This window comes from Anthonomus grandis, chromosome 14, assembly GCF_022605725.1.
Source record: "Anthonomus grandis grandis chromosome 14, icAntGran1.3, whole genome shotgun sequence".
Classification (NCBI taxonomy): domain Eukaryota; kingdom Metazoa; phylum Arthropoda; class Insecta; order Coleoptera; family Curculionidae; genus Anthonomus; species Anthonomus grandis.
The window spans coordinates 2,079,311-2,106,013 of NC_065559.1; the positions used below are offsets into that span (position 1 = coordinate 2,079,311).

A 26,703-nucleotide genomic window follows, 5' to 3' on the forward strand; every position below is an offset into this window, starting at 1 on the left:
AAGAAGAAGAAATAAAATTACAATATAACAGTACCTCATATTCTCAATTTAATTTTTTTTTATTTTCTTAATTTCTCTCATGGATAAAATAAATAAATTAAAAAAAAAGCACTGACTCATTAAAAAAGAAGAAGAAAAAGAAGACTAAGAGCGAGAAATTAATTAATAAAAAATATATATATATATACACGTAGGGTCAACGAAGCTTTTGCGTGCGGAAATCAGCGCAGGTGTCTAAAAAAAGAAGAAGAAGACTAACGTGATGCAGAAATGATTAAGAATAAAAAAGAAAAAGAAGGAATAAAAAATAAATGAAAATATTAGTAAAACGACCATATAAGGATTTACCTATTGTTGTCGTGTTCTAGGTATTCCTGAAACTTTATGATTTTTTATTTGCCGAGTTTTGTACTTCTGTACTTCTCTTTAAAAAAAAAAAAAAAAAAAGAAAGACAAAGAGCGAAAAATTAAATATTTAAAGAAATTTATACACGCCTGGCAAACCATGATGGTTGTGCGTGCGCAAATCAGTTCAAGAGCCTGAAAATAAAGAAGAAGAAGAAGAAGAAGAAGGAGAAGGAAAAGAGCATATTCTAGATTTTATTTTTTTTCTGAAGTTTTTTGTCCTTCTCTCTCTAGTCATAAAGTGATCAAAAAAATAAATAAGAAAAGTAGGCCCTTGATGGCGGCCATCTTGAAACTTGGAGCTGTCAAAACGTCAAAATATTTCGTTTGTTCCTTCTAATGATTTAAAAAAAAAAGGAGATGGACTAGAACTACTTTAACTGCAAAAAGAAAAAAGAAAAAGAAGACGAAGAAGAAGAAGAACAGGAAGGAGAAGTGATTGAAAAGGAAATGGAAAAGAAAAAAGGAAGAAAAAGAAAAGGAGAAATTATGCATTAGAATCGATTTTACAAATTCCGGGAATAAGTCACATTTTTATTCAATTTTAAGTCAAATGACTAATTTGAGGATCTTATTAAAATAGTAGAAGAAGAAAGCAAAGAGTGAGGAATTAATTAATTAATTACAAAAATTATATACACGTCAGGTTAACGATGGTTTAGGGTGCGGCAATTAGTTTAAGTGCCTGGAAAAAGAAAAAGAAGAAGAAAAAGGAGAAATGACAATATGGAAATTTTTCATATTATAAATTTAATTTTTCTTTATTTTCCAAATTTGTTGTTTTCCTCTTTTTCCTGAAATAAAGAAGAAGAAGAAGAAGAGGAAAAAAAAGAAGAAGCAAAAGAAGACGAAAAATAAAAAAAATATAAGTAGAACAACAATATAAGAGTTTTCCATACTCAAAACTTATTAACTAGCTAAACAAAATTAAATAAGGATAGAAAGCATTTAATCATTAAAAAAGAAAGAAACCTCAAAAAATAAATAAAATAAAAGAGGCAACGAGCAATAAATTAATTAATAAAAAAATATTATATACACGTCTGGACAACGAAGGTCTTACGTGTGCTGTATTACTCTTTATTTTCCAAATTTTCTGTACTTCTCTTTTTTCTTAAAAAAAAAATAAAAAAAGGAAAGACAAAGAGCAAATAATTAAATATTTAAAAAACTGTATACACGCCTGGCCAACTATGGTTGTGTGTGCGCAATTCAGTTCAAGAATCTGAAAGTAAAGAAGAAGAAGAAGAGGAAGAAGAAATGATCGAAAAGGAACTAAGCAAGAAAAAGAAGAAGGGAGGAAGAAATGGTTCGTTAAAAATCAATTTAGGTTCTATTAAAAATAACAATTATTTTTAATTTCTTAATGTGTGACATAACCTATATGCGTGTTATGCATCTTAAGGCTTTGAATGAATAAATATAGATAAAGAAAAAAAAAGCGATAAATTAATTAATTTAAAAACTTATATACACGCTTGGTCTTGCATGAATAAATATTTTTATGTGCTTGGAAAACAAAGAAAAAGATAGAATATGGCGGCCATTTTGAAATTTACTTTTACGTCAAAATATTCCGCTTGCATTAAAAAAAGAAAGAAGAACAAAAACTACTTTAAGTGCCTGTAAGAAGAAGACGAACAAGAAGAAGTTATTGAAGGAAAATTGACAGGAAAAAATGTTAATTGAAAAACCATAGTGGGAAATTACTTGATTAAAAAAATATATATATACACCCCTGGTCAACGAAGTTCTTAAGTACATGGCAAACAGAAAGTTGCCAGGGGTGTATAGATTATAATTTTTAGTTAGTTACTTATAAATAATGCGACTAGCAATAAAAGATACTCACTTTATAGACCCTATTCCGCTCAGTTAACCGGTCGAATATCGAGTACATCCCGTTTAACATGGAAACCACCTCCATTGGAGTGATACGACTGCAGATCTCCGTAAACGTGACCACGTCCGAGAAAAGGATAGAGACACTATCGAACATCTGAATTCAAGAAAAAACCGTGATTCCTGAAAACGGTGATAAGAATATTGAAGTTTTACCTCACAAGTATCAATAGGGTTTTCCCCTTTCCTAAGCCGATCCGCCACTTGTTTCGGGATCATTTGATACAGCAACTCGTCAGTTCGTTTCATTTCTTCGTCCAGTTTCCTCATGGATTCTTCCAGTTTTTTGCTTTTTTGCTGCTCCTGGTCCAGGGCTAGTTTTAACTCCACTGATTGCTGAGTACCAGCCAACATCAAGTCTCTATATAGGAAAAATATCGGCAGTTTCTATAGAGTTTGTCTTATTCGATGTGTACTCACCGACTGAAGTCGTGCATGGATAAGTCGTTTATGTATAGTCCGGAATTGATTAAGGAATTTAGGTCCGGCATCACTGGGGTGCCCAGGTACATCATCATTTTCCAGTTTTCCATGTAAATCATTTGCCCTGGAAAAGAAGAGCATTAAACTTTTTGAAACTATTGATAGCATCGGAACTAATTTAAAGTTTTAAAGCAGTTTTGCTTTTAATTTGAGTTTTCCTCGTGCGGTTTTTTGTTGGAAAAAAATTCGACTAAAAATAGACGTTTATTAACACGTAAAAGTTTCATAGAGAAAAAATTCTTGAGGGTGCACGTGATGTGGTTTACTGGAGAAGTTTTTCTAAGCTGAGTTGAAAGTTTGAAACTTCGCTGGAATTTTAATTTTTTTTTTTTAATTCTAAGTGTAAGAGTTAATGGTTTTTTGATCCTTTTAGAGTTAATATTGTGAGATAAAAATCGGTTTTATGTCTGAATGTAAGCAAGTGTTTATTTTATTAACCTAGTGAAATTATTATTGAAACTTCTCCCAGGCATTTGATGTACATTAAATTAATTAAATAAATGAGTAACTGTTTAGAAAAAATGCACCTAGAATGAACAATTTAATTGGTCTGAATTTTTTATTTCAGCAGTGATTTTTAGTTTAAAATAAGTTAAGCAAAAGGTTTTCCTAAAAAGAATATTATATTCATGAATCTACAGTTGATAAATTTTTTTTTAATGAATTGAAAATAATAAATTATTTATCTTAATAGTGATTTTAAAGGTTCAATCCCAAGCAACACATCATATATTATTATATTATATAAATTTTTGGTTTTGGTATATTTATCAACCGTACATGGTCAAGGTATATTTATTAAATTTAATTGTAGAATATACGTATATTGTATACAATTCTATTTATAAAAGTGATTAAAAAAATTGACACTGGATAAAAATCTACACTTTTCTCACATAACCTTAAGGTTTTCGAGTAAAACGTGAAAAACCCAGTTTTATTTCTCGAAAGCAAGGCATATAGCTATAAATATCGCATAATTGTAGAATTTTTTATCGCAAATGCGTGTAAATTCAGTTTTTTAAAGATAAATCAATCATGTTCAAAAAAATTATAATTTTTTTTATCAATCTGAAAATAAAAGAAAACATTCTTAGAGGTTTAAATAAGTCATTTATCACATTATACAAGTTCCTTGACCTGAAAGTAATAATTAAAAAAAATCTCAACACTGATTTTAAAAGTTTGTCGACCTAGATAGAACCTGTAGGAATTATGTCTCTATTGAATCACGATCTCTTAAAAACAAGGAATGAGATTGAAATATAATTTATTTATATTTATGAAGTTCGTGGATATAAAAAAAACTGGTTAGAAATATTTAAATATTCATGAATAATTAATTACAAAATCAGTTATTTCTAAAGATTCAATGCTCTTAATTAGGGTTAAAACTGATTAATCATACCACAGATTTTTTTACTTTAAAGAATATAAAAAAAGGTTTAACTCAACAGTGATTTTTAACGTTCAACTGGACTGATGCTACATAAAATCGTTCATTATTAATGGTACCTATTACTCTCAATCGTTTTATACAGAAAAAAAGGCATCGTGCGACAATTTTATTCGGGTTTGGAAGATTTATTAGCTCGATAAATTTAAAATAAATTAAAAATTTAACGTTAGTTTTTTGCAATTTTTGTAGGTCAAACTTACCCGTTATAACCTGAGGTCAATATAAACAAAATCAGTTTTTATCGAGTAACAAAAACCACATTAATTTTATTTTAATTTCTATTACAATGCGTGCTTAACCCTAAAAACCCTACTTATTAAGCGAACTCATTTAAGTTATGCATTTAAAAAAGAACTCATTATTACTTTACCAATATTTTAATTATTAGTGTTTAATGTGATTTAAACCATTTGAAAATCCCCGGTAATGCTCCTGGTTTGGGGCGAAACACGTGTAGCTTTTAAAGTAAATTAAGACAAATTGCCTGGTATTAGTAATTTAATTAATTAATTTTTTTTAATTAAAATATTACGTTGGTATTTTAAATTAACTATACAGTATGTCGCAGAATGCGTATTGCCAGAAAACGAACACTTTTTATTTAAACTCCGAATAATGTTATTTTTACGTTATTTATTATCGAACTTTAATTTTTTTTTAAATTGATTGTCGCTTATTATAGGGTAGTGAATAAGGACTGAAATATGGTAATTTAATGAGAAATATAGTGTTTTTTGGAAATTTGAGGTATTTTTGGTTCAAGGATGTTTTCATTGAAAAGATTTGATGTATTCCATGTTTTTCACGTCGATTTGATTTGAAATATTTTTGGGTGCGCTTTTTTGATCTTCAAAGTCGTTTTTGATACCTATAACGTATTTGACCTATTTTTTGAGAGGTTTAAATTAATTTTTTATATTTCTTTATGCCATGTCGTTTTGTAACATTATTCTCCTTTTATTCGAGAAAATTCAAGTAATTTTTAACTTTTTTTTATGGATTTTTGAATAATTTTTTTAAACGCCTGGCAACCATAATAAATTTGTTAAAAGTTGAAAAGTTATTAACAATTTACGTCACAGAAGCTAATCATATTAAATAAAAATTATTTCAACATTATAATTTTGGAGAGATTATAACTCGAATTTTCAGCAAAATTAAAACCGAATTTTCCAATTTAATTTTAACGTGAACGTAACGTATCCTGAGTAAATGATTCGACGATTTTCTTCAAAAAATCTTAAGCAGAAATTGTCCATTAAAAATACATTTAAATTTAAATTGAGATAACTGGATTGCCACACCAACTGTCGTTACAGAAATGATTAAGGAAACTCAGGAAATGTTGGAGAATTATTTTATTTTAAATGTTTAAATTACCCTATTTATGATCTGTCTTAAAAAACTAAATTTTCACTTATTTGTGCTAAAAAATGACGCAACTACTGCAATTTTTATAGAGATACGAGAAATAAAATGGAGTTTTACTTGAAAACTTTATATGAAAAAAGTATAGATACAAAAACTATTGATTTTTTTATCACCTATAGTTTGTTTAAGAAGCATTTTTCCCTAGGCAATTATTTTCTGCAAAAAAAAAACATTTTTCATTAACCCTACCTTTACCCCCCCACCCCACACAACTTACCAGTAAGAAATTGTTTTCAAAAAATAATTATTTTCCGAAATAATATGCATGAATAACAGCCGGTCTCATTGTTATTATCTAATCTTATAATACAGTGTGTTTATTAAAATTTGATATAATTATATATATATGTCTATTAATAAATATTTAATACGAAAGCAGTAATTTTTCAAAGAAATTTTTTACTGGACAAATATTTGGGGCGGGTGGGGGGCTAAGGGTTGTTGTTATGAAAAACAAAGTTTTTGCAGAAAATATTTAATTTAATAACACTGTTTTTTTTAAATTTGATATAATATATAATAATATATGTATATATTTAGTATAAAAACAGCATTACTACACTGGATAATATAGATGAAAAACAGTGATTTTTCCGAAGAATTTCATCAAATATTTGAGGTGTAGTAATGGAGTTCAAAAACTAGATCTATAAATCTCGTGTAAATTTCTTTTAAATACCGATTCTCACTTTAGTAGAATTGTATATAATATACGTACATATATACTACACTTTAATAAATATACCTTGACCATGCACAGTTGATAAATATGCCAAAACCAAAAATTTGTATAATATAATAATATATGACGTGTTGCTTGGGATTGAACCTTTAAAATCACTAGTGAGATAATTCCATATCAGTTTTAAATGCACTGGTTTCAAAACATCAGACATTTAAAATCACTGTTAAAATTTCATTATTTCTAATCTGATTAGTAAAAAAAAAACTTTTTTACATATTCCAAGTGAAAATCACTGCTGAGAAAACAAAAAAATTACTTTCAGACCACGGAACATTTTCTTCTGTTTTCGGGTTAATAAAATAATAAATACATAAAAAAATTAGTTCTAATAGTTCTAGCCTTTAAAAGCACTGTCAAGATAAATGTTTAATTATTTAAGAAAATTAAACATTTTTTTAAGTCACTGTTGAGATAGATATTTTTTTTAGGTGACAGAATATACAAAATTTTTACTGTGACAAATGACACTTTTAAAGTTTTAAGTAATTTTTTATTGGCTTAGTTGTTCCAGTTAGGGAAATCTTTAATACCGCTCTTAAAACTAATAAATATTTAGAATAATAGTAGCTACGTTAAAAAATCACTGCTGTGATAAAAATCTTATCATTTCTAGGCAAACAAAGATAAAAATCAGTTATTTACAATTTCGTCTCCGTCTTTTGTAAACAGTAAAAACTACTATTGAGAATAATTTTGAAAATCTCTGCTGTGATAAAAAAAAATACATTTTATACCGAGTTAATTGTTTAAAGAAAAATTATTTTTTGCGAAATAATTACTAGAAGACTAAATTGTTTTTTAATAATTTTTTATTGAATCTTTAAAATTACTACTAGTGAGATAATTTTGCTATTTCTTTTAAGTAAAGCACAAAAACACCAAATCCTTGTTGAAAAATCACTGTATTGATAAAAAATTTATCAGTATTTAGATTGTAATAGAAAAAAAAGTTAATATTTTATCATTTTCATGCAATAGAGATCGATTTTTTTTACCAGTTTAGAATTGAGTTTTAATCGTTTAAAATCACTGCTGAGATACAAAAGGTTCAAAATCACTGTTGTGATAAATATTTCATTATTTTCTAACCGATTAAAGTTCAAAATAATATTTTTACCAATTCCGTTCTGATAAAGCTAATAGGGTAAAAACACATTTATTTTTTCAAGTGCTTTAGCGATTTTCTTATTTTATTCATTTCCATTTTCCATTATTTCATTTTCCAAAATAATACCCATGAATAACAGCTGGTCTCGTCGTTAATATCTAATCTTTAATAACAGTTTGTTTATTTGATATAATTATATATATATATATGTATATTAATAAATATTTAATACAAAAACAGTGCTACTAGATTGGATATTATGAAAGAAAAACAGTGAATTTTTAAAGGAATTTCCTACTGGGCAAATATTTGGGGTGGGGTGGGGGGCTAAGGGTTGTTTTAATGAAAAACAATGTTTTTCAAAAAATATTTAATTTAATAACATTCTTTATTTAAATTTGATATAATGGAGTTCAAAAACTAGATATGTAAATCTAGTGTTAATTCTTTTAAATACCTAAATTTTCTCACTCTTTTTTTTGAATTTTTTTGAAAAATTTAGAAAAAAAAATATTTCACTCTATAACATTTCTTGCAAAATATCCAAGAACACTCAGTTTCATACGTTTATTCAATAAAACGTCGCCGATTGCGACAAAACGCAATTTTCCCCCGATCAAATTTCCATACAGCTCACTCCCGAGGAAAATCTAATTTGAATATAAAACCCCCATTTTCGGTTACATATGTGCATTAAATTACGATTTCAATTCCACAGATGGGATTATGCACATAATATTATATCCAATATTTCATCCGATTGTATTAAAAACAAATTGGAAAACATAATGAAAAAAGACAATTTTACCTTTCAGTCTAAGATTCCTCTCCTCGTTGTAATTGTCCATCTCATCGCTCATTATTAACTCTTGTCTACCAGAAGGTTTATCGTTTAAAATTGGCTCCACGGTAACTAACTCAAAGATGTTGTTTGTTCTGTTTAATATCTGTAAGTAAGAGATAGAAAATTGTCTTGTCTTTACAAGGTTTCATGGATAAACCCAACAAAGAGATTCTAATATACAAAATCATAAAATAAATGCAATTATGCTTTAAAATTGAAATAAATAGCCTGCAAATTATTTATGTACTGCGACAGCTCCAGCTTCCATGTTTATTTTATGGCCGGCCGCTTATCAGCTTTAATGATTCATAAACAGACAAATTGTGTATGAACGCCTCTATAAATGTATTTATTTATTAACGGAGAGTGTTCCGTTTATTTTGTCCAAATTATTTGAAATTTTGATGCATAATTTAAATGGATCTGATAATCAACTTTATTTATTAAATTTTTAAAGACTTACCGAACTAAATTTAAAGGCGGTCAATGGTCGTACGAGATCAAACCAGTTGGTGATCTTCTTCCCTAAAAGATCCGGCATTATGACCATCAGAGAGTTTCCTATGCTACGAACTACCATATCGGATCTAAAATAAGGAAAAAGTTAAGTGCTTAATTAATTAATTTTTTTTTGCAAATTCTTATTGTACAATAGGCGAGTGAATCTTTCTGTATTTCTTGATATTTTAAGGGGCATAATGATTTTTTAAGTGAAAACCTAGTAAGATTAGCATAATTCAATAAAATAATCAACATAATTAGTTCATCACAAAAAGGTAGAATGCTACCAACAGAGTGGCCTTATATATCAATAAGGCGTTAAACTTTGATGAACGATAAAAGACTCCCATATTTAAATTGTTCTTCTTCATTTTTGTCATAAACATCAAATTCAGTTACACACAAGTTATCTAGCCTAACGTAAACCGCAACTCTACCTTCTCTAGTATCACGATCCACTTTACTTGGAATATAAAATTGATTAATTTATTCCAGGCATTTGATGAGAAAAGACAAATGATGTTCGAGGAAAAATTTCGTTTTTTCTCCATTAGGTGAGCCTATTTCTTAATTTCTCACTCGTTCCCTTAGAGTCAGGCCAAGCATTGATCTCTCCATTCACTCTTATGTTACTCCTAGTTTTTCTGCAATTTTCTTTGTTAAAGTTAGGCCCCCTATGGTCACAGGTTACAACCGGCAATATGCACTAGTTAAATGTTTTTTCTTTCAACCTAATTGAGTTATTTCCTTTACGGATGTTCTTCATTTTTCTCTCTGGTTATTCTAGTCTCATGATCCAAATATACATACTGATATTCCTTGATGTATTCCTTACTGTTGATATGCCAACCCTTTAAATGCATACTGGACTTATCTTGTCTAACTCTTGTTGGTAAATTTTAAAATGGCCTTTAGTTTTACTGTATTGAGAGCCTCTTTAAAGTCAACAAATATCAATGCTGTTATGTCTTTGCTATCGAGGTTTTCAAGCACTGTAGATAACGTACTTTGAGCGGGAACCAGCTTGCTCTAGTGGCTGATAAAAATCTAGCTTTGCCTTTAATCTACTATAGTCATCGAATCGTTCCACTTTGTTGGGATATTCTAATTCTACAGGCACAATCATTTTTAGTATTCAGATTCAATAAATTTTACATCTTTTTTTTTTGCTCCACGTCAACTTACTCTATTTGGTTCAGATTAGGTATACGAAGACAAATTATTTATTTCTCAACGTCAACCAGTGTGTTTTTTTGCTTTACGTCAACTTACTCTTCCTTGTTCTTTTCCATGACTTATCATTGGAGTTATTAAAAAAAAGATTGAAATTATTGCATATTGTTTATTTTTCTTCACGTCAGCCGCTACCTGCGTTTTTTTCAGTGTGTTTATTTTGCTTACCTTTGAATCGTTATCAGATTCGTTATTTTTCTTTACATCAGCCCAACGTGCTAACGCCATATTTTTTGCACAGTATTTTTTACTACACGTCAACTGTGTTCAATTTTTACTACGTAATATATTTAACCTACGTTAGCTGAGATTTCTTTACATCTTTAATGATCTCTCACTCGCCCATTAATGTACTCACCTAATAATATTTATTGATCTACGTCTTCGTTTGTCCTTCTTAATTTTAGTCCAATAATTTATACATCTTTTTTTTTGCTCCATGTCAACTTACTCTATTTGCTTCAGATTACGTTCACGAAGAAAAATTCTTCATTTCTTTACGTCAACCGGTGTGTTTTTTTGCTTTACGTCAACTCACTCACTCTCCCTTGCTCTTTTACACGGCTTATCATTAAAATTATTAAGAATAAGATTAAAACTGTTACATTAGTTATTTTTTTACACGTCAGTCGCGACGTGCTAACCCAATAGTTTTTTGCAGTGTGTTTATTCGGCTTATCTTTAAGGTTTTCTTTCTAAATTTAGTTTTTTTCTACGTCATTTTTAATATTCAGATTCTTTATTTTTCTTTACATCAGCCTAACGTGCTAACGCCATATTTTTTGCACAGTATGTTTTACTACACGTCAACTATGTTCAATTTTTACTATGTAATATATTTAATCTACGTCAGCTGAGATTTCTTCTCATCTTTAATTATCTCTTACTCGCCCATTAATGTGCTCACCTAATAATATTTTTTGATCTACGTCTTCGTTTGTCCTTCTTAATTTTAGTCCAATAATTTATACACTTTTTTTTGCTCCACGTCAACTTACTCTATTTGCTTCAGATTACGTATACGAAGACAAATTATTTATTTCTCCACGTCAACCGGTGTGTTTTTTTGCTTTACGTCAACTCACTTACTCTCCCTTGTTCTTTTACACGGTTTTTATCATTGGAATTTATTAAGAATAATATTGAAATTATTACAGTGTTTGTTTTTCTTCACGTCAGCAGAACATGCTTATCCAATAGTTTTGTTTTTTTTATTGTACGTCAACTAACCTTCATTGCATTTAATTCAATAGGTATTCAATTTTTGACTTTAAGTCAGGTGAATTATGTATTTTATCTTTTTTTCCCATTCAAACGTATTCAAATATTTTTGTATTTCTGCACGTCAGTTAATAATCCAATAATTTGTACATCTTTTTTTGTTCTAAGTATAATATATATATGCATGTTGCTCAAATGCTAACTAGTCTTAATTGGTTAAGTGTGACATTGCAGAAGTGTATTTATTATAAAGGTGTTTGTTCCATATATAAAGATCTTTAATACTATGTTGAGAATATTTTTAAGTACTAATAAATCATAGGTACTGTGTACATTTAATGTGATTAGCCAAGTGCTAAATAAATAAGTATTTAATTTCAAATTCGCTTAGTTAGCATCGGTCGTGACGTGTAATAATTAGTTAAGGATCACGTGAATTTAAGCAAAAAGGGATGAAATGGCCTTTGAGCCGCAAACAGTAACAAAAGGGTCCATAAACTCGACGGGGATGTCATCAGGGACCTAAACTTTGTGGTAGGCGTTCATAATTAATCGGGCTTTAGGTGTCTTTCGATTATTGTTCGCCCTTTAGGCGATAATATTAGGGAAAGCCTTCGACAGATAAGTTTTTCTTTATGGGTTAATAGAATCGTTTATAAAATTATTTATTCAATTATCCATGATTCCAGATCTAGGAAAACATTATTTTTAGAAGATTCAAACAAAGCCCTAAAGACAAGTCAAAGTGAAATTAATTTAAAACTTACTGTTAAAATTTAAAATTAAAGTATGTTGAGTTTTCGACATATATAATTTTTTTCTTGTAAGAAACATTTTTTTTATATAAAAGTGATTTTAAATAATATAATATAAACACAAGTTCAACCAAACTTTTGATGGTCACTGGACTTTGGTGTGTGTTCGAATGTTCCGTCTCTCGCTAGCTCAAATAAATCTGATCTCTTTTTGATCGTCAAGGTACAAACCAGTGCATATCAAACTTTTTTTTTATTTATCAATTTTATCTATAAATTATTGCACTAAAATTAAAAAGGACAAAAGAAGACGTAGATCAAAAAAAAATTATTAGGTGAGCACATTAATGGCTGACGTGGTGAACGTCAGAAATAATTAAAGAGGTGAAGAAATCTCAGCTGACGTAGATTAAATAATATATTACATATTAAAAAATTGAACACAGTTGACGGGTAGTAAAAAATACTGTGCAAAAAATATGGCGTTAGCACGTTGGGCTAATGTAAAGAAAAATAAAGAATCTGAATAATAATGACGTAGAAAAAACTAAACTGAGGAAGAAAGGGTAAGTAAAATAAACACACTGTAAAAAACGCCCGTCACGGCTGACGTGAGGAAAAATAAACAATATGCAATAATTTCAATCTTATTCTTAATAACTCCAATGATAAGTCTTGGAAAAGAGCAAGGAAGAGTGAGTGAGTTGACGTAAAGCAAAAAAACACACCGGTTGACGCGGAGAAATGGACGAAAAAAATAATTTATCTTCGTATACTCAATTCTAGACAATTGATACTGAGCTATTTGACTGCCTAGAATTACAAATAAAATAAAACTATGAATCAAGAATTCCAGGCAGTTGAACGCACGTTCAGAAATTACCTTAACTGCCTGGAATTTCCTAAAATATCCAAGAATTACAGGAAATTGCAGTATATAGTCGTTTTAATATTTCAATTCCAGACAAGTGAGACTGAGCTGTTGGATTGCCTGGAATTATAAATAAATTAAATTCAAAAATGAAAAATTCTAGGTAGTTGAATGCATTCAGGAATTACTTTAGCTGCCTGAAATTTGTTGAAATATCCAGGAATTACAAAGATTATGTAGTTGTAAACCTTTTTAATTTTTTAATTCCAGGCAATTAAAACTGAGCTGTTTGACTGCCTGGAAATACAAACAAAATAACATAATGAATCGAGGCAGTTGAATGCTACATCCAGAAGTTACCTCGACTGCCTGGAATTTCTCAAAATATCCTCTTGGATTAATAGAGACTATATAATAGTAGACTAGCTATTTTTCAATTTCAGGCAATTAAGACTGAGCTGTTTGACCGCCTGGAATTACAAATAAAATCACATCATGATACAAGAATTCCAGGCAATTAAAAGCAAGTCCAGAAATGACCACAAGTGCCTGGAATTTTCTAAAATATCCTCCTGGAATAATATAGACTATATAGTCGTAAAATAATTATTTTTCAATTCCAGGCAATTGAAATTAAGCTGTTTGACTACCTGGAATTACAAATAAAATAACAACATGAATCTGGAATTCTAGGTAGTTAAACGTTACATCCAGGAATTACCTCGACTGCCTGGAATTTCTCAAAATATCCTACTGGAATAATAGATACTATATAATTGTAAAATAAATATTTTTTTAATTCCAGGCAATTGAAGCTGAGTCGTTGGACTGCCTTGAATTACAAATAAAATAAAATCATTAAATCAAGAATTCCAAGCATTTAAACGCACGTCCAGGATTTATCTCAACTGCCTGGAATTTCCCAAAACATTCTAGTAGTATAGGAATCATATAGTTGTAAATCCTTTTTTAATTTTTCAATTTCAGATAAACGAGACTGAGTTCTTTGACTGCCTGGAATAACAAATTAAATAACATCATGAATCAAGAATTCCAAGCAGTTGAACGGATGTCTGGGAATTACCTCAACTGCTGGAACTACCTAAAATACCCTGGAATTATATAGACTTTAATATAGTCGTAAATCCTTTTTATTTTTTATATCCAGGCAAATGAGACTGAGCTGTTGCACTGCCTGGAATTACAAATAAATTAAAAAAAAAATGAAAAATTCTAGGCAGTTGAATACATGTCCAGGAATTACTTTAACTGCCTGAAATTTCTCGAAATATTTAGGAATTACAGGGACCATATAGTCGTAAAATTTTTTTATTTTTCAACTCCAGGCAATTAAAATTGAGCTGTGGGACTGCCTGGAACTACAAATAAAATAACATCATAAATCGCAAATTTCATGTAGTTGAACGCTACATTCAGGAATTACCTCAACTGCTTGTAATTTCCCAAAATATCCTCCTGGAATAATAGATACTATATATTCATAAAATAATTATTTTTCACTTTTAGGCAATTAAAACTAAGCTGTTTGACTGCCTGGAATTACAAATAAAATAACATCACGAATCGAGAATTCCAAGCAGTTGAACGATACATCTAGAAATTACCTCGACTGCCTGGAATTTTCTAAGATATGCTCCTGGAATAGTATAGACTATATAGCTGTAAACTAATTATTTTTCAATTCCAGGCAATTGAAACTAAGTTGTTTGATTACCTGGAATTACAAATCAAATAATAACATGAATTGGGAATTCTAGGCAGTTGAACGTCACATCCAGGAATTACCTCGACTGCCTGGAATTTTTCAAAATATCCTACTGGAATAATAGATACTATATAATTGTAAAATAATTATTTTTTTAATTGCAGGCAATTGAAGCTGAGTTGTTTAACCGCCTGGAGTTACAAATAAAATAACATCATGAATCAAGAATTTGAAGCAGTTAAAAGCAAGTCTAGAAATAACTTCAAGTGCCTAATATTTCCTAAAATATCCTCCTGGAATAATATAGACTATATAGTCGTAAAATAATTATTTTAAAGGACGTGCAGCAAGAAAAAACAAAACTATCGGGTAAGCATGTTCGGCTGACGTGAAAAACAATTATTTTTAACATATTTAAATTAAAACAATGGCTGACGTAAAGAAGAAAAAGCGTTGGCAAATAGCAAAAGAGAATGAGATGACGTAAAGCAAATTAGAGTGTAGAGAAAGACGGAATCATTCAACATGCTCATGCTTTAAAATGAGAGAAATATGATGTTTAAAAAAATCAAGAAATCTGTTCGGCTGACGTAGAGCAATTTTAAAATAACCAAAAAACGCGTAGCTGTGTTTATTTGTTTTTTTTTAAGAATTAAAAAAACAGTTTCCAAGATATGTTGCTTGATATTGTTTCCTGTAAGATCCATTATTTAATTTATTAATTATTTGTTGACCCTAGTAAGTAAAAATTTTGAATGTTTCTTGCTTGTTGTACTTGTTTTCCTAATATAAAACTATTCAAGTTTATTTTAATTTACAGTAAAACCGACATTTGTCCCAACAATTTCAATATAGTTACTTTAATATAACATTAACGGGATTACAATAAAAAAATTGACTACTTACCCAAAAACTATACAAAACGGAAATATCTCAAACAGTACAGAAGCGCTTATGGGTAAATGCTTCTCCTCGCGTGTCATAGTGAGGGAGGCCAACGTGAACGCCCTATTGTCAAAAGTGAGTTGAAAGGTCACGTGTACCATATCGAATAAGAGTTCCTCTCTTACCAACTCTATCTTCATCTCTTTATGGTAAAAGTGTCGCGCCACCTAAAAGTTATTTTATCAGCCCTGAGGATGCTCAAACCCTTAAGCCAAAACACGCATCAAAAATCATTAACGCACCTCCCTAATTTGCCCCATGGTATAATAAACGAACCCTCGCCGTTTACTCCTGTAGTGTAACGTCAGACCGTGTTTGGTCTCGTTTTCGCATATGAAACTGGGAGCGCGCATGCGCGGGTAAGAGAATTTCAGATATTCGTGCAGATTGTCCAGGCCGTTAAGGAAATCGCGCATGTGTCGCCCCAGTACCGATAGGACGCGATCGTACCCGTACTGACTGACGAATCCGATAAAGAACACGCCCATTTGGTCGAAGAACTCTTTCTCGCTCACTTTGAGAATCTGAAAGGAAAGATATAGAGTTATTAGGGAAATAGAGAAGGAAAGATTGAGAGTTAGGGAAAAAGTGAGACTAATAAAAAAATTTTAATGGGAGACCCTAAATATTGTTACGTATTTGGATTCTACGTGAAATTCCATGAAATTTGGTGAATCACATGTCAAAGTTTGGACAACTAGTTTTTGAGATATTCGAGGTTGAAATTTGTCCCTTTTATGACTTTAAAACCTTATAGGGCCAACAGTGTTTAATTTAGAAAAAAAACGGTTTTCATATTCAAATTTGACTGATCAAATCCAATCTGTTCATATGAAGTTTTTCGCTTTAAATGCACATTTTTAAATTAGTGGTCATCTGCAAAAAAAAATGAAGATACTGAAACTTATTTGAAATTAATGCCAATAGGAAGGCCTTGAAAAGTTATCACAGGAAAGTGAAAACCGTTTTGTTCTATGTCAAATAGTTTTGGCTCTACGTCCGCTGAAAGTCGAATAATGACTTTTTTTAAGCGGATATATCTCGGAAACTGTCAAAGCAAAATATGGCATGTGACCCATCAAATTTCATAGAATTTCACGTAGAATCCAAATGTGTAATAATATATAGGGCGTATAGGAGTCTAACATCAGAACCAGAGAATAGACATCACAAATTCCTTTGAACCTATAAGAAGTTTCACATACAATTTCAAAAGTTATAAATTCAACTGCTTGGAAAAAACCCTTAAACGGGAGTCCCAGCCAACTTGAAATATTTGAAATATGCCCAGAGCCTTCGCCAATTATTAAGAATTATTCTAAATTATTGTACGTTTAAGGTTTCTGCTTGATGATCACTAGTCTGGACTGTATCGCACGATTTTATTTATTTATATATGCAAATTATTCGAGTATTAGGTACGTATTTTGGTGTCATTTGAGTGTAATTCGTTGTTATAGTGAAAGGAACGTGACCGGATTTGTCCTAGTTTTCATCAAACAGTGTAAGCAGGTAAGTTGGTTTCATTCCAATTTTTTGGGTTTAATTAGAAAATTATTTTTTTTAAATCTAAGAGGCATTTTTTGATTGAAAAGGTATGCACAAACCCCTTGACATTTATGGCTTTTTTAATAACGGTTTTTATGAGGAGAAACTGCCTGAAAAAGTATTTCTATGTGGTTCTAAGCTTAACTACTAAAAAAGTAAAAAAATGGCTTTTAAGTGTAGAAAAATCCAATTTCTCTTCTTGAGAAAAAACGCGGTTTTGAATATGACAAATGATAAGGGTTAACAGGATCCCTTCATTAAAAACTAATTTAATTAATTTTGGCCCTATAAGGTTTTTAATTAAATAGAAGCACTCTCTCTCTCTCTCTCTCTCTGTGATTGAATACGATATAATTAAGATATCCTACCTGTACAGCTTTCTTGGATAATCTGGGAATGAGTCCCTCGGGATATACTTGATGTGTACTGAAACTCGGCTGATCCACACCTGCGGACCTTCGAATTTCCTCCCACTTGTCTTCGCCGTACGTGGCCTTGATGTACTCCGCCATGTTTTCTATGATTAACCCGTACATGGTTCATTTGTCTGAAAAATCAATCAAAAAATCATTGTTACACATAATTATTGGAAGAGCTTATCAATCTAGAATCAATATTTATTAAATTATCAACCTAGTGATTATGATTTGAAAAAAGCTCTTAGTAGCCTGGAACTAATTCAATAATCATCAATTATTCACATTAAGTTAAATACTACGATTGATTTAAGCCGTTGCAGACCTAATATTCATTTAATTATCGATATATTGATTGTTAATTTGTTCAATCCTTATTCTGGTGAAATTAATTAAATTATCATTCTAGTGATTATGAAATGAGACTCAATAAATTATCGTTTATTATTCAAATTAACCGTTACAGACCTGAAATTATTTTTATAATGATTAGAAAGGCCAATAAATCAACTTTTGTGATTTCAATTAACTCTTATAGATCTGAAATTGATTTTATTAATATTATTCTTATGATTGGGCTTAGCAATTATTCTATTGATTAACATATACAGACTTTACATATACAGCTTGAATGCTTATAATCCTCACATTCATTAAATTAAATGAATATAATATCACCAGTCAATAAATTTACAAATTTAATTGAAAAAAAAAATACATACTTAGAATACATACTTGATCAAATTATTAACGTAACAATTATCAAGAATTATAGATTTTATTTATTAATAGAGTTGATTGACTAACGATGAAATATGAAATGCTTATTATAATAATTTTAAAGAATAATCAACACAGAATTAACAAATTATGACTGAAATTGATTAAATCATTATCGTATCGTATTGATTATATGTTTATAAGATAACTTCTTATAGTCCCGGTATTAATTTAAATATACGAGTATATTGATTATGAAAACACATCAACACTCAAATTCACTGTCATGATTCAGCAAAACAATCAATAATAAAATGATTAAATTATTAATATAATGATCACTAAATCACTAATATGACTAAAATTGGTTAAAATTTAAACATAGTAATAATCAAGAATTATAAATTTAATTTGTCGATAGAATATACTCATAAATTGAGGAAATTATATAATTAAATAGAATTAATGATTTGAAATTGATTATATTAACTATGAATCAATAAAAAATTGAGCATATTATTAAGGCATTGATTATTAAAGTATACAGGCTTGGCTTTATTTAATTAACTATTAAAATTAAAAAACAAACACTTATTTAGAAATTGATTCAATTATTACCGAAGTAATTATTAAGCATTATAGACATGATTAACTTGAAATAATCCTTAGGCCCTTATGAATTGATATAATTGATTAATTTTTTATCGTATTGATTATCAAGCTTTACAAATTTGGCTTCAATAAAATATATCTCATTCAATTCAATCAAAACTAATCAATAATCAATAAATTTACTACTATAATTAAAAAAACTCTTATTGAAAAATTGATTCAATTATTAAAGGAGTAACTATCAAACATTATAGACATGATTAAGTTGAAAAAAATCCTTAAGCCCTTATTGACCTGGAATTGATTAAATCATCATCGTATTGATTGTCAAGCTTTACAAATTTGGCTTCAATGAAATAAATCACATTCAGTTCAATCAAAACTAATCAATAATCAATAAATTTACTACTATAATTAAAAAAACACTTATCTGGAAATTAATTTAATTATTACCAAAGTAATTATTAAGCATTATAAATGTGATTAAGTTGACATAATCCTTCAGTCCTTATTGACCTGGAATTGATTAAATTAGCCCCCTATTGATTATCAACATTTACAAATTGGGCTTCAATAAAATATATCTCATTCAATTCAATTAAAACTAATCAATAATCAATAAATTTACTACTATAATTAAAAAAACTCTTATTGAAAAATTGATTCAATTATTAAAGGAGTAACTATCAAACATTATAGACATGATTAAGTTGAAAAAAATTCTTAAGCCCTTATTGACCTGGAATTGATTAAATTAGCCCCCTATTGATTATAAACATTTACAAATATGGCTTCAATAAAATATATCTCATTCAATTCAATCAAAACTAATCAATAATCAATAAATTTACTACTATAATTAAAAAAACTCTTATTTAAAAATTGATTCAATTATTAACGGAATTATTATCACGCCTTATAGATATGATTAAGTTAAAATAATCCTTCGGCCTTTATTAAACTGGAATTGATTAAATTATTACCCTATTGATAATCAAGCTTTACTTATTTCGTTTTAATTGAAAATTGCCATGCAATTCAATCAAAAACTCATCAATAATCACATAAATAAACACATAATTAGAATTTGACTATTTATTACCGTAGTGATTATCACTATCATAGACTTGACTATAATAAAATAGTCTATTGATTTAGAATTGAATAGATTCTTATAATAATAATTATATAAAGTATTCAACTTGCAATCAATAATTCCTACTCTTATGACTGAAATTGATTAAATTATCAACGTATTGATTATTAAGCTTTACAGGCTTGGGCTCAATGATTTAATTTAATTTAATTAAGATAAATTTCTGATATTTAATTAATTTTAAATATAGTGTAATAGGATAACAATTAATTAGAAATTAATTTAATTATAAACATAGGGATTATTAAAGCTCATAAATAATCAATAAATCGTGTGATTTGAGTGCAATTAAATAATTTTTCAAGTCCGTATTGATTCAAAATCGATTAATTTTTTTTCATAATAATTATGAAGACTAGTCAACCTAAAATCAATAATTAATTATTATGAGTGAAATTAATTAAATTATCAATGTGTTGATTATCAAAATATACCGATTTGGTTTTAATGAACTTAATTTTTTTGATTAAGATATAGACCTGTTGTTGATTTAATTAAATAAATATAATGATAGGAAATGTCTAAGGAAATTTGAGCCAAATTTAAAATTTGAAATTTTTTTATACAAATTAAAATAAAAAATCAAAAAACAGCGACAAATTTAAACTTCCCGCTTAAACAAATAGGTTTAAATCATGTAACAAATGACAGACAGTAGGTGACAAGAAAGGGACCGTCGATAACATTTGATAAGTGACAGACGCTTTATGACAAATGACATTTCAAACCAGCACGAAATAACTCAATTTAATTCGAGAAAATACTGTAACAATTAATTTTAACGTCTATGCGACGCAATTTAATTAAAATCACGAAAACTTCAATTAATTATTGAGAAAATGGTCCATTTACCGTGTCTTCCCTTATATTAAGTCCTTGGTTATTCAGCTTCAAAGTAATATCATGCGGGCCCGAGTTATTTTCTTCGTCTAAAGGTACAGAGAGTTAATTAAAAAAAAAACTGTTTCAAAAAGTTTTTAGGAATTTTCCAAGGATTAAAGGACGCGACCTTTAACATTAATTCTTTATATTTCATTCTTAAGCGAACGTTAGTCAGATCCATTTAAGTTATGCATATATTTTGATATATAGATTAAGTTGTACAAGTAGACGAGCTGCTAAGCCCCCTTAAACCGTTTACACTTAATTATTTAATTAATTAATTAAGTGAAGATTTAGTTAATTAAGACCCACGTAAGATCCTAAAATTAGATTCGCATTTCGTCGGGGTTGTCTCCGATTATGTATCCGGGTACAAAATTACAGGAATAATTTAGTGATTAAGATATTTATCCCTAATGAAGTTCCTACTACGGGTGATTTAGTAGGGAAGAAAAACGACTTCGACCTGATTTTCTATTCATTTCGGTTTAATTTGGAAAAATGCTGATAAAAATTAATTAAACGTTTGACCCGAATATATGCATAACTTAAATGAATACGACTAATTATTTCCTTTTATTAAAGGTGGTTATTTTGGAAGTATAATATTGGAACGTATCTAAATTATTCATGAGAGACGCTTTTAATAGAAACAACTCATTTAATTATTTCATTAAATAAATACAAATTTAATTTATATTCTTTACGTTTTTTAGCATACTAAAGATAATTAGATATAGGTCGAAATTTCGTATTAAAATAAATTTTACGATTAATTATATGTTACATATGGGGTAATTTATGTATAACTTAACTGGATACGATTGAATATTCACTATTGACCATCATGAATTTTTCATCCGAAATTTTGCTTATGACAAATAATTATTAATTAATTGGTGCTATTTAATTAAAAAATGTAATGATAAGTTCTCTTTAATTTGCCTACTCTAAACCTCACTTTTTCCATTCAATACTTCAGAGAACAACAATTAACTCCTCACCTCGAGTTATTGCTCATTTGAGTGTAAATTTCCCAGTTCATTACCTCAGAAACAGGAAACGACTCGATATCACATCGTCGCTTCTTTGTTTATTGCACTCCTTTGACACAATTGTTTACTCTTTTTTAAATGTAGTTTTAATGGAAATTTTAACAAATATCTTATGCTACGTTGCCGATGTGCCTAAAATTTTCAAAGTTTCGAATACTTTTTATGGTCCTTCATTAAAGTATTATTTTCTTATAATTGAAGGGTAAATATTTCATCAATTCTAGGAATAAAAGAAATACTTTTATTTATTATAATCAATATGAAGAATATTTAATCAAATATAGGCTTAATTTCATTCACTTTGATGATTATTTAATCAGTTTAAGCGTACTTAAGGCTTGTCCTAGTAATCTTTACTTTGATAATTTAATACATTGCTGTCAACATATTGATTGGAGTCGATTAGTCTTAGAAATGTTGTCATTGGAGTCAAATCTATGATTCTTGATAATTTATATGTTAATTTTTAATCGTAATAATCACTTAATAAATTGATGCTTTTAATCAATTTTAGTCGTGATAGCGAGTTACCGATCCAGAGTTGATTAGTTTTTTTAATAATTATAATAACAATTTAATCAGTTCCAGATCAAAAAAGACTTAAGGGCTATTTTGATGTAGTCAATATACTGAATTAATTATGAGTTTTCAGGATCACTATATTCAGATAATGTTTAACTTATCTTAATTGTAAGATTTAATAATTCATTTAAGTCAGGTCTATATAGCTTAATAATCAATAATGGAATAATTTTGGAAAATTTAAAAAAAAAATAGAAAACTTCTCGAAATTTTGAAAATTTGGAAATCTTGTGAATATTCTGCAAGAAATCCCTAGAATAAATAACATTCCTCTAAAAAGGTAAAACTTTAAAAAATAATTAAATTGCCTGGATTAACTAAAAATTACGTTAAATGCCTGGAATAAAAAAAAAATTACCCTCTAAATTTCTGGAAAAAATAATTCACATATATTATAACAAAAAATATTTTAAATCCCTGGAAATTTTGAAGAAATCATAAAAATCCATGTTTTTTTTGAAACAGTGGAAATTTCAATACCATGAAATGCACCTTGGATTTTCTCCAGAAAATATTTATTAAAATACAAAAAAATTACCTTAAAAAGCTGAAATTAAAAAAAAAATCCATGGAATTCTTAAACGTTACGTTCACTTTTCTGGAAAACTTTAAAAAATAATTAAAATGCCTGGAATAACTAAAAATTACGTTAAATGCATGGAATAAAAAAAAAATTACCCTCTAAATTTCTGGAAAAAATAAATCACATATATTATAACAAAAAATATTTCAAATCCCTGGAAATTTTGAAGAAGTCATAAAAATCCATGTTTTTTTTGAAACAGTGGAAATTTCAATACCATGAAATGCACCTTGGATTTTCTCCAGAAAATATTTATTAAAATACAAAAAAATTACCTTAAAAAGCTGAAATTAAAAAAAAATTCCATGGAATTCTTAAACGTTACGTTCACTTTTCTGGAAAACTTTAAAAAATAATTAAAATGCCTGGAATAACTAAAAATTACGTTAAATGCCTGGAATAAAAAAAAAATTACCCTCTAAATTTCTGGAAAAAATAATTCACATATATTATAACAAAAAATATTTTAAATCCCTGGAAATTTTGAAGAAATCATAAAAATCCATGTTTTTTTTGAAACAGTGGAAATTTCAATACCATGAAATGCACCTTGGATTTTCTCCAGAAAATATTTATTAAAATACAAAAAAATTACCTTAAAAAGCTGAAATTAAAAAAAAATTCCATGGAATTCTTAAACGTTACGTTCACTTTTCTGGAAAACTTTAAAAAATAATTAAAATGCCTGGAATAACTAAAAATTACGTTAAATGCCTGGAATAAAAAAAAAATTACCCTCTAAATTTCTGGAAAAAATAATTCACATATATTATAACAAAAAATATTTTAAATCCCTGGAAATTTTGAAGAAATCATAAAAATCCATGTTTTTTTTGAAACAGTGGAAATTTCAATACCATGAAATGCACCTTGGATTTTCTCCAGAAAATATTTATTAAAATACAAAAAAATTACCTTAAAAAGCTGAAATTAAAAAAAAATCCATGGAATTCTTAAACGTTCAGTCACTTTTCTGGAAAACTTATTCCAAAATTATGGAGTTTTATATATTCAAGAAACAAGGCAAATGGCATCTTACTAGAGGTTTAGTTTTTCCCAATTTTCTCAAAAACTATGCAATTTTAAAGAAAAACTCTTAAGACTTTTTTAAAGAGAATTTAATTTCCTATAATTTGAAATGCATTATAACTAGATACAAGCCAAATAATATTTTTGTGCAAAAGAATTAGGGGTACGTATTGGTTCAGTTTTTTCTCCTTTGCTCAAAAACTATGGATTTTCAGAAAAAAACTTACAAATTACTTTTTGAAGGAAATTTAATTTTCTTTCATTTGATATATGTTACAACTCTCAATCCTGTTTATTACTCAAGAAACAAGCCAAATGAGATCTTCATGCAAAAAACCAGGGGAACCTATTGGTTCTAGTTTTTTCTTAAAAAAAAAATTAAACTCCCTGAAACATCCAAAAATTACCTTATCAAATTTTGGAAAAATATTTTGAATTCCTGGAATATTTGAAAAAATCGAAACTACCCATTTTTTTGTTTTAAACAGTGGAAATTAAAAAAACAACAATTTTCCTCCAGAAAAATACCCTAAAAACCTAAAATTAAAAAAAAATTAAAATCCCTGCACTGGAATTCTCAAACATTATGTTAAATTCCTGGAATAAAAAAAAATTCAAGTTTCTGGAAGACATGAATAAATTACTCCAAAAATCTGGAAAATATGACAACCCTCTATGATTTTTTATATTCAAACAAGGCAGATGAAATCTTTACATAAAAAGACTATTAGGGCTATCTATTAGTTCGGTTTTTTCCAATTTTCTTAAAAATTATAGAATTTACAAGGAAAACTCATAAGACTTTTTTAAAGAGAATTTAATTCCCTATAATTTGATGTCTATTACAACTATATACAAGTCAAATAATATTTTCATGCAAAAGAACTAGGGGAACGTATTTGTTCAGTTTTTCCTCATTTACTCAAAAACCATGGATTTTTACAAAAAAAACTTATAAGACACTTATTGAAGGGAATTTAATTTCTTTTCATTTGATATGTTTTACAACTTTCAATATTTTGTTATAAGCAAAAAACAAGGCAAATGACATCTTTATACAAAAAGACTAGGTGTACCTATTAGTTCGGTTTTTTGCAATTTTCTTAAAAATTATAGAATTTCCAAGAAAAACTCCCTACAATTTGATATATATTACAACTAGATGCAAGCCAATCAATATTTTCATGCAAAAGAACTAGGGTAACGTATTGGTTCAGTTTTTCCTCATTTACTCAAAAACTATGGATTTTCAGAAAAAAACTCATAATATACTTTTTAAAGGGATTTTAATTTCCTTTCATATGGTATCCCTTACGCTCCAGCATGTCACATCAAAATGATATTTTAACTGTCCAAAACGATACGACACGATTGTGCAAGACACCTCTTTATGCTTTTAACGCACGGGCTGGATTTAGTAGCCATTTTGACTTCGGCAGAGGAGCATGAATTACCGTTTTTTTTTGTTTTTGTGATTTGAATTCTTGTGACTGGTGATGGCGAATAACGGTTATAAAAGTTTTAACTAAAATTAATTAAAACCGTGTTTTTAATGTCAAATTATTTAAGTAATGGATTGTTTTCCCTAATAAGCTGAAAAATATCTCAAAATATTTTGCGGCCATTTTTAGAAGTGCGTACTATGTCGCTGTATTACAATTGTAACGGCTGGGAGCCAACCAATACAAAAAAAAATCGGTACCGTTTTTTAATAGTTATGTTTTTTCTAGGATCCAAGAGATTATTGAACTTGGAGAGGCTCGCAGCCAATCCAGATGACGTGTATGAACTCTTTGATGACCTTGAGTCCATTTTCGAGGTGGAAAGCGATAATGATGATGAATTTTTTGCTCCACCTGAACGCGTTTTATCGGAAGATGAAGAGTCCGAAAGCAGCAGCAGCAGTGACGAGGACGCGCCTAGACCTAGTACCAGCCAGAAAAAGTCTTCTGCTCCAACAAGGGTAAAGCAGCCATTTAAAGTCAAAGAAATCCCTACTATGTTTGATAACCATGAACCTGAGCCAGTTTTGAGTCCATGGGGTTATTTCAGTAGATATTTCAATGATGAGTTTTTTGAAATGGGGACAGCGTTAACTTCTCAGTATTACCTACATGGTAGGGAAATCACTCCAAAATTAACTGGCAATTTTTTGGTATGCATGCAAACATGGGATGTTTTAAGTTTCCTAGAATCCACCTTTACTGGAGTATCAAATATCGATTACCTCTCATAGCTAATGTTATGGCGCGTGACAGGTTTTATAAACTTCGAACGAATTTTCACGTAGTCGATAATCTATCAGTATCGGATGATATCAAAAAGAAGAATCATCTCTGGAAAGTTCAACCAATGATAGACCGAGTTCGACAAAGATGTCTTGAAATTCACAGGCCAGAGAATAGTTGTTTTTCAATTGATGAGCAAATGATACCCTTTTTAGGACGATGTCCTATACGTCAATTTGTCAAAAATAAACCAAGGCCGGAAG

General features: G+C 28.8%; 1 protein-coding gene across 2 annotated transcripts in view; it reads right to left on the reverse strand.

Annotated features, from left to right (window-relative positions):
• The window catches only part of LOC126744688 (soluble guanylate cyclase 88E), a 58,130-nt gene that overhangs the window by 11,396 nt on the left and 20,031 nt on the right, over nt 1-26,703 (reverse strand). For both annotated transcript variants that reach the window (XM_050452202.1, XM_050452201.1), the window contains exons 2-9: nt 17,546-17,724; nt 15,872-16,153; nt 15,591-15,796; nt 8,841-8,964; nt 8,342-8,480; nt 2,728-2,854; nt 2,464-2,668; nt 2,258-2,404 (exon numbers count right to left, since the gene is read on the reverse strand). In XM_050452202.1, coding sequence (XP_050308159.1) covers nt 2,258-2,404; nt 2,464-2,668; nt 2,728-2,854; nt 8,342-8,480; nt 8,841-8,964; nt 15,591-15,796; nt 15,872-16,153; nt 17,546-17,713 — 1,398 coding nt within the window. In that variant the 5' untranslated portion in view covers nt 17,714-17,724. The remainder of the gene's footprint in view (nt 1-2,257; nt 2,405-2,463; nt 2,669-2,727; nt 2,855-8,341; nt 8,481-8,840; nt 8,965-15,590; nt 15,797-15,871; nt 16,154-17,545; nt 17,725-26,703) is intronic.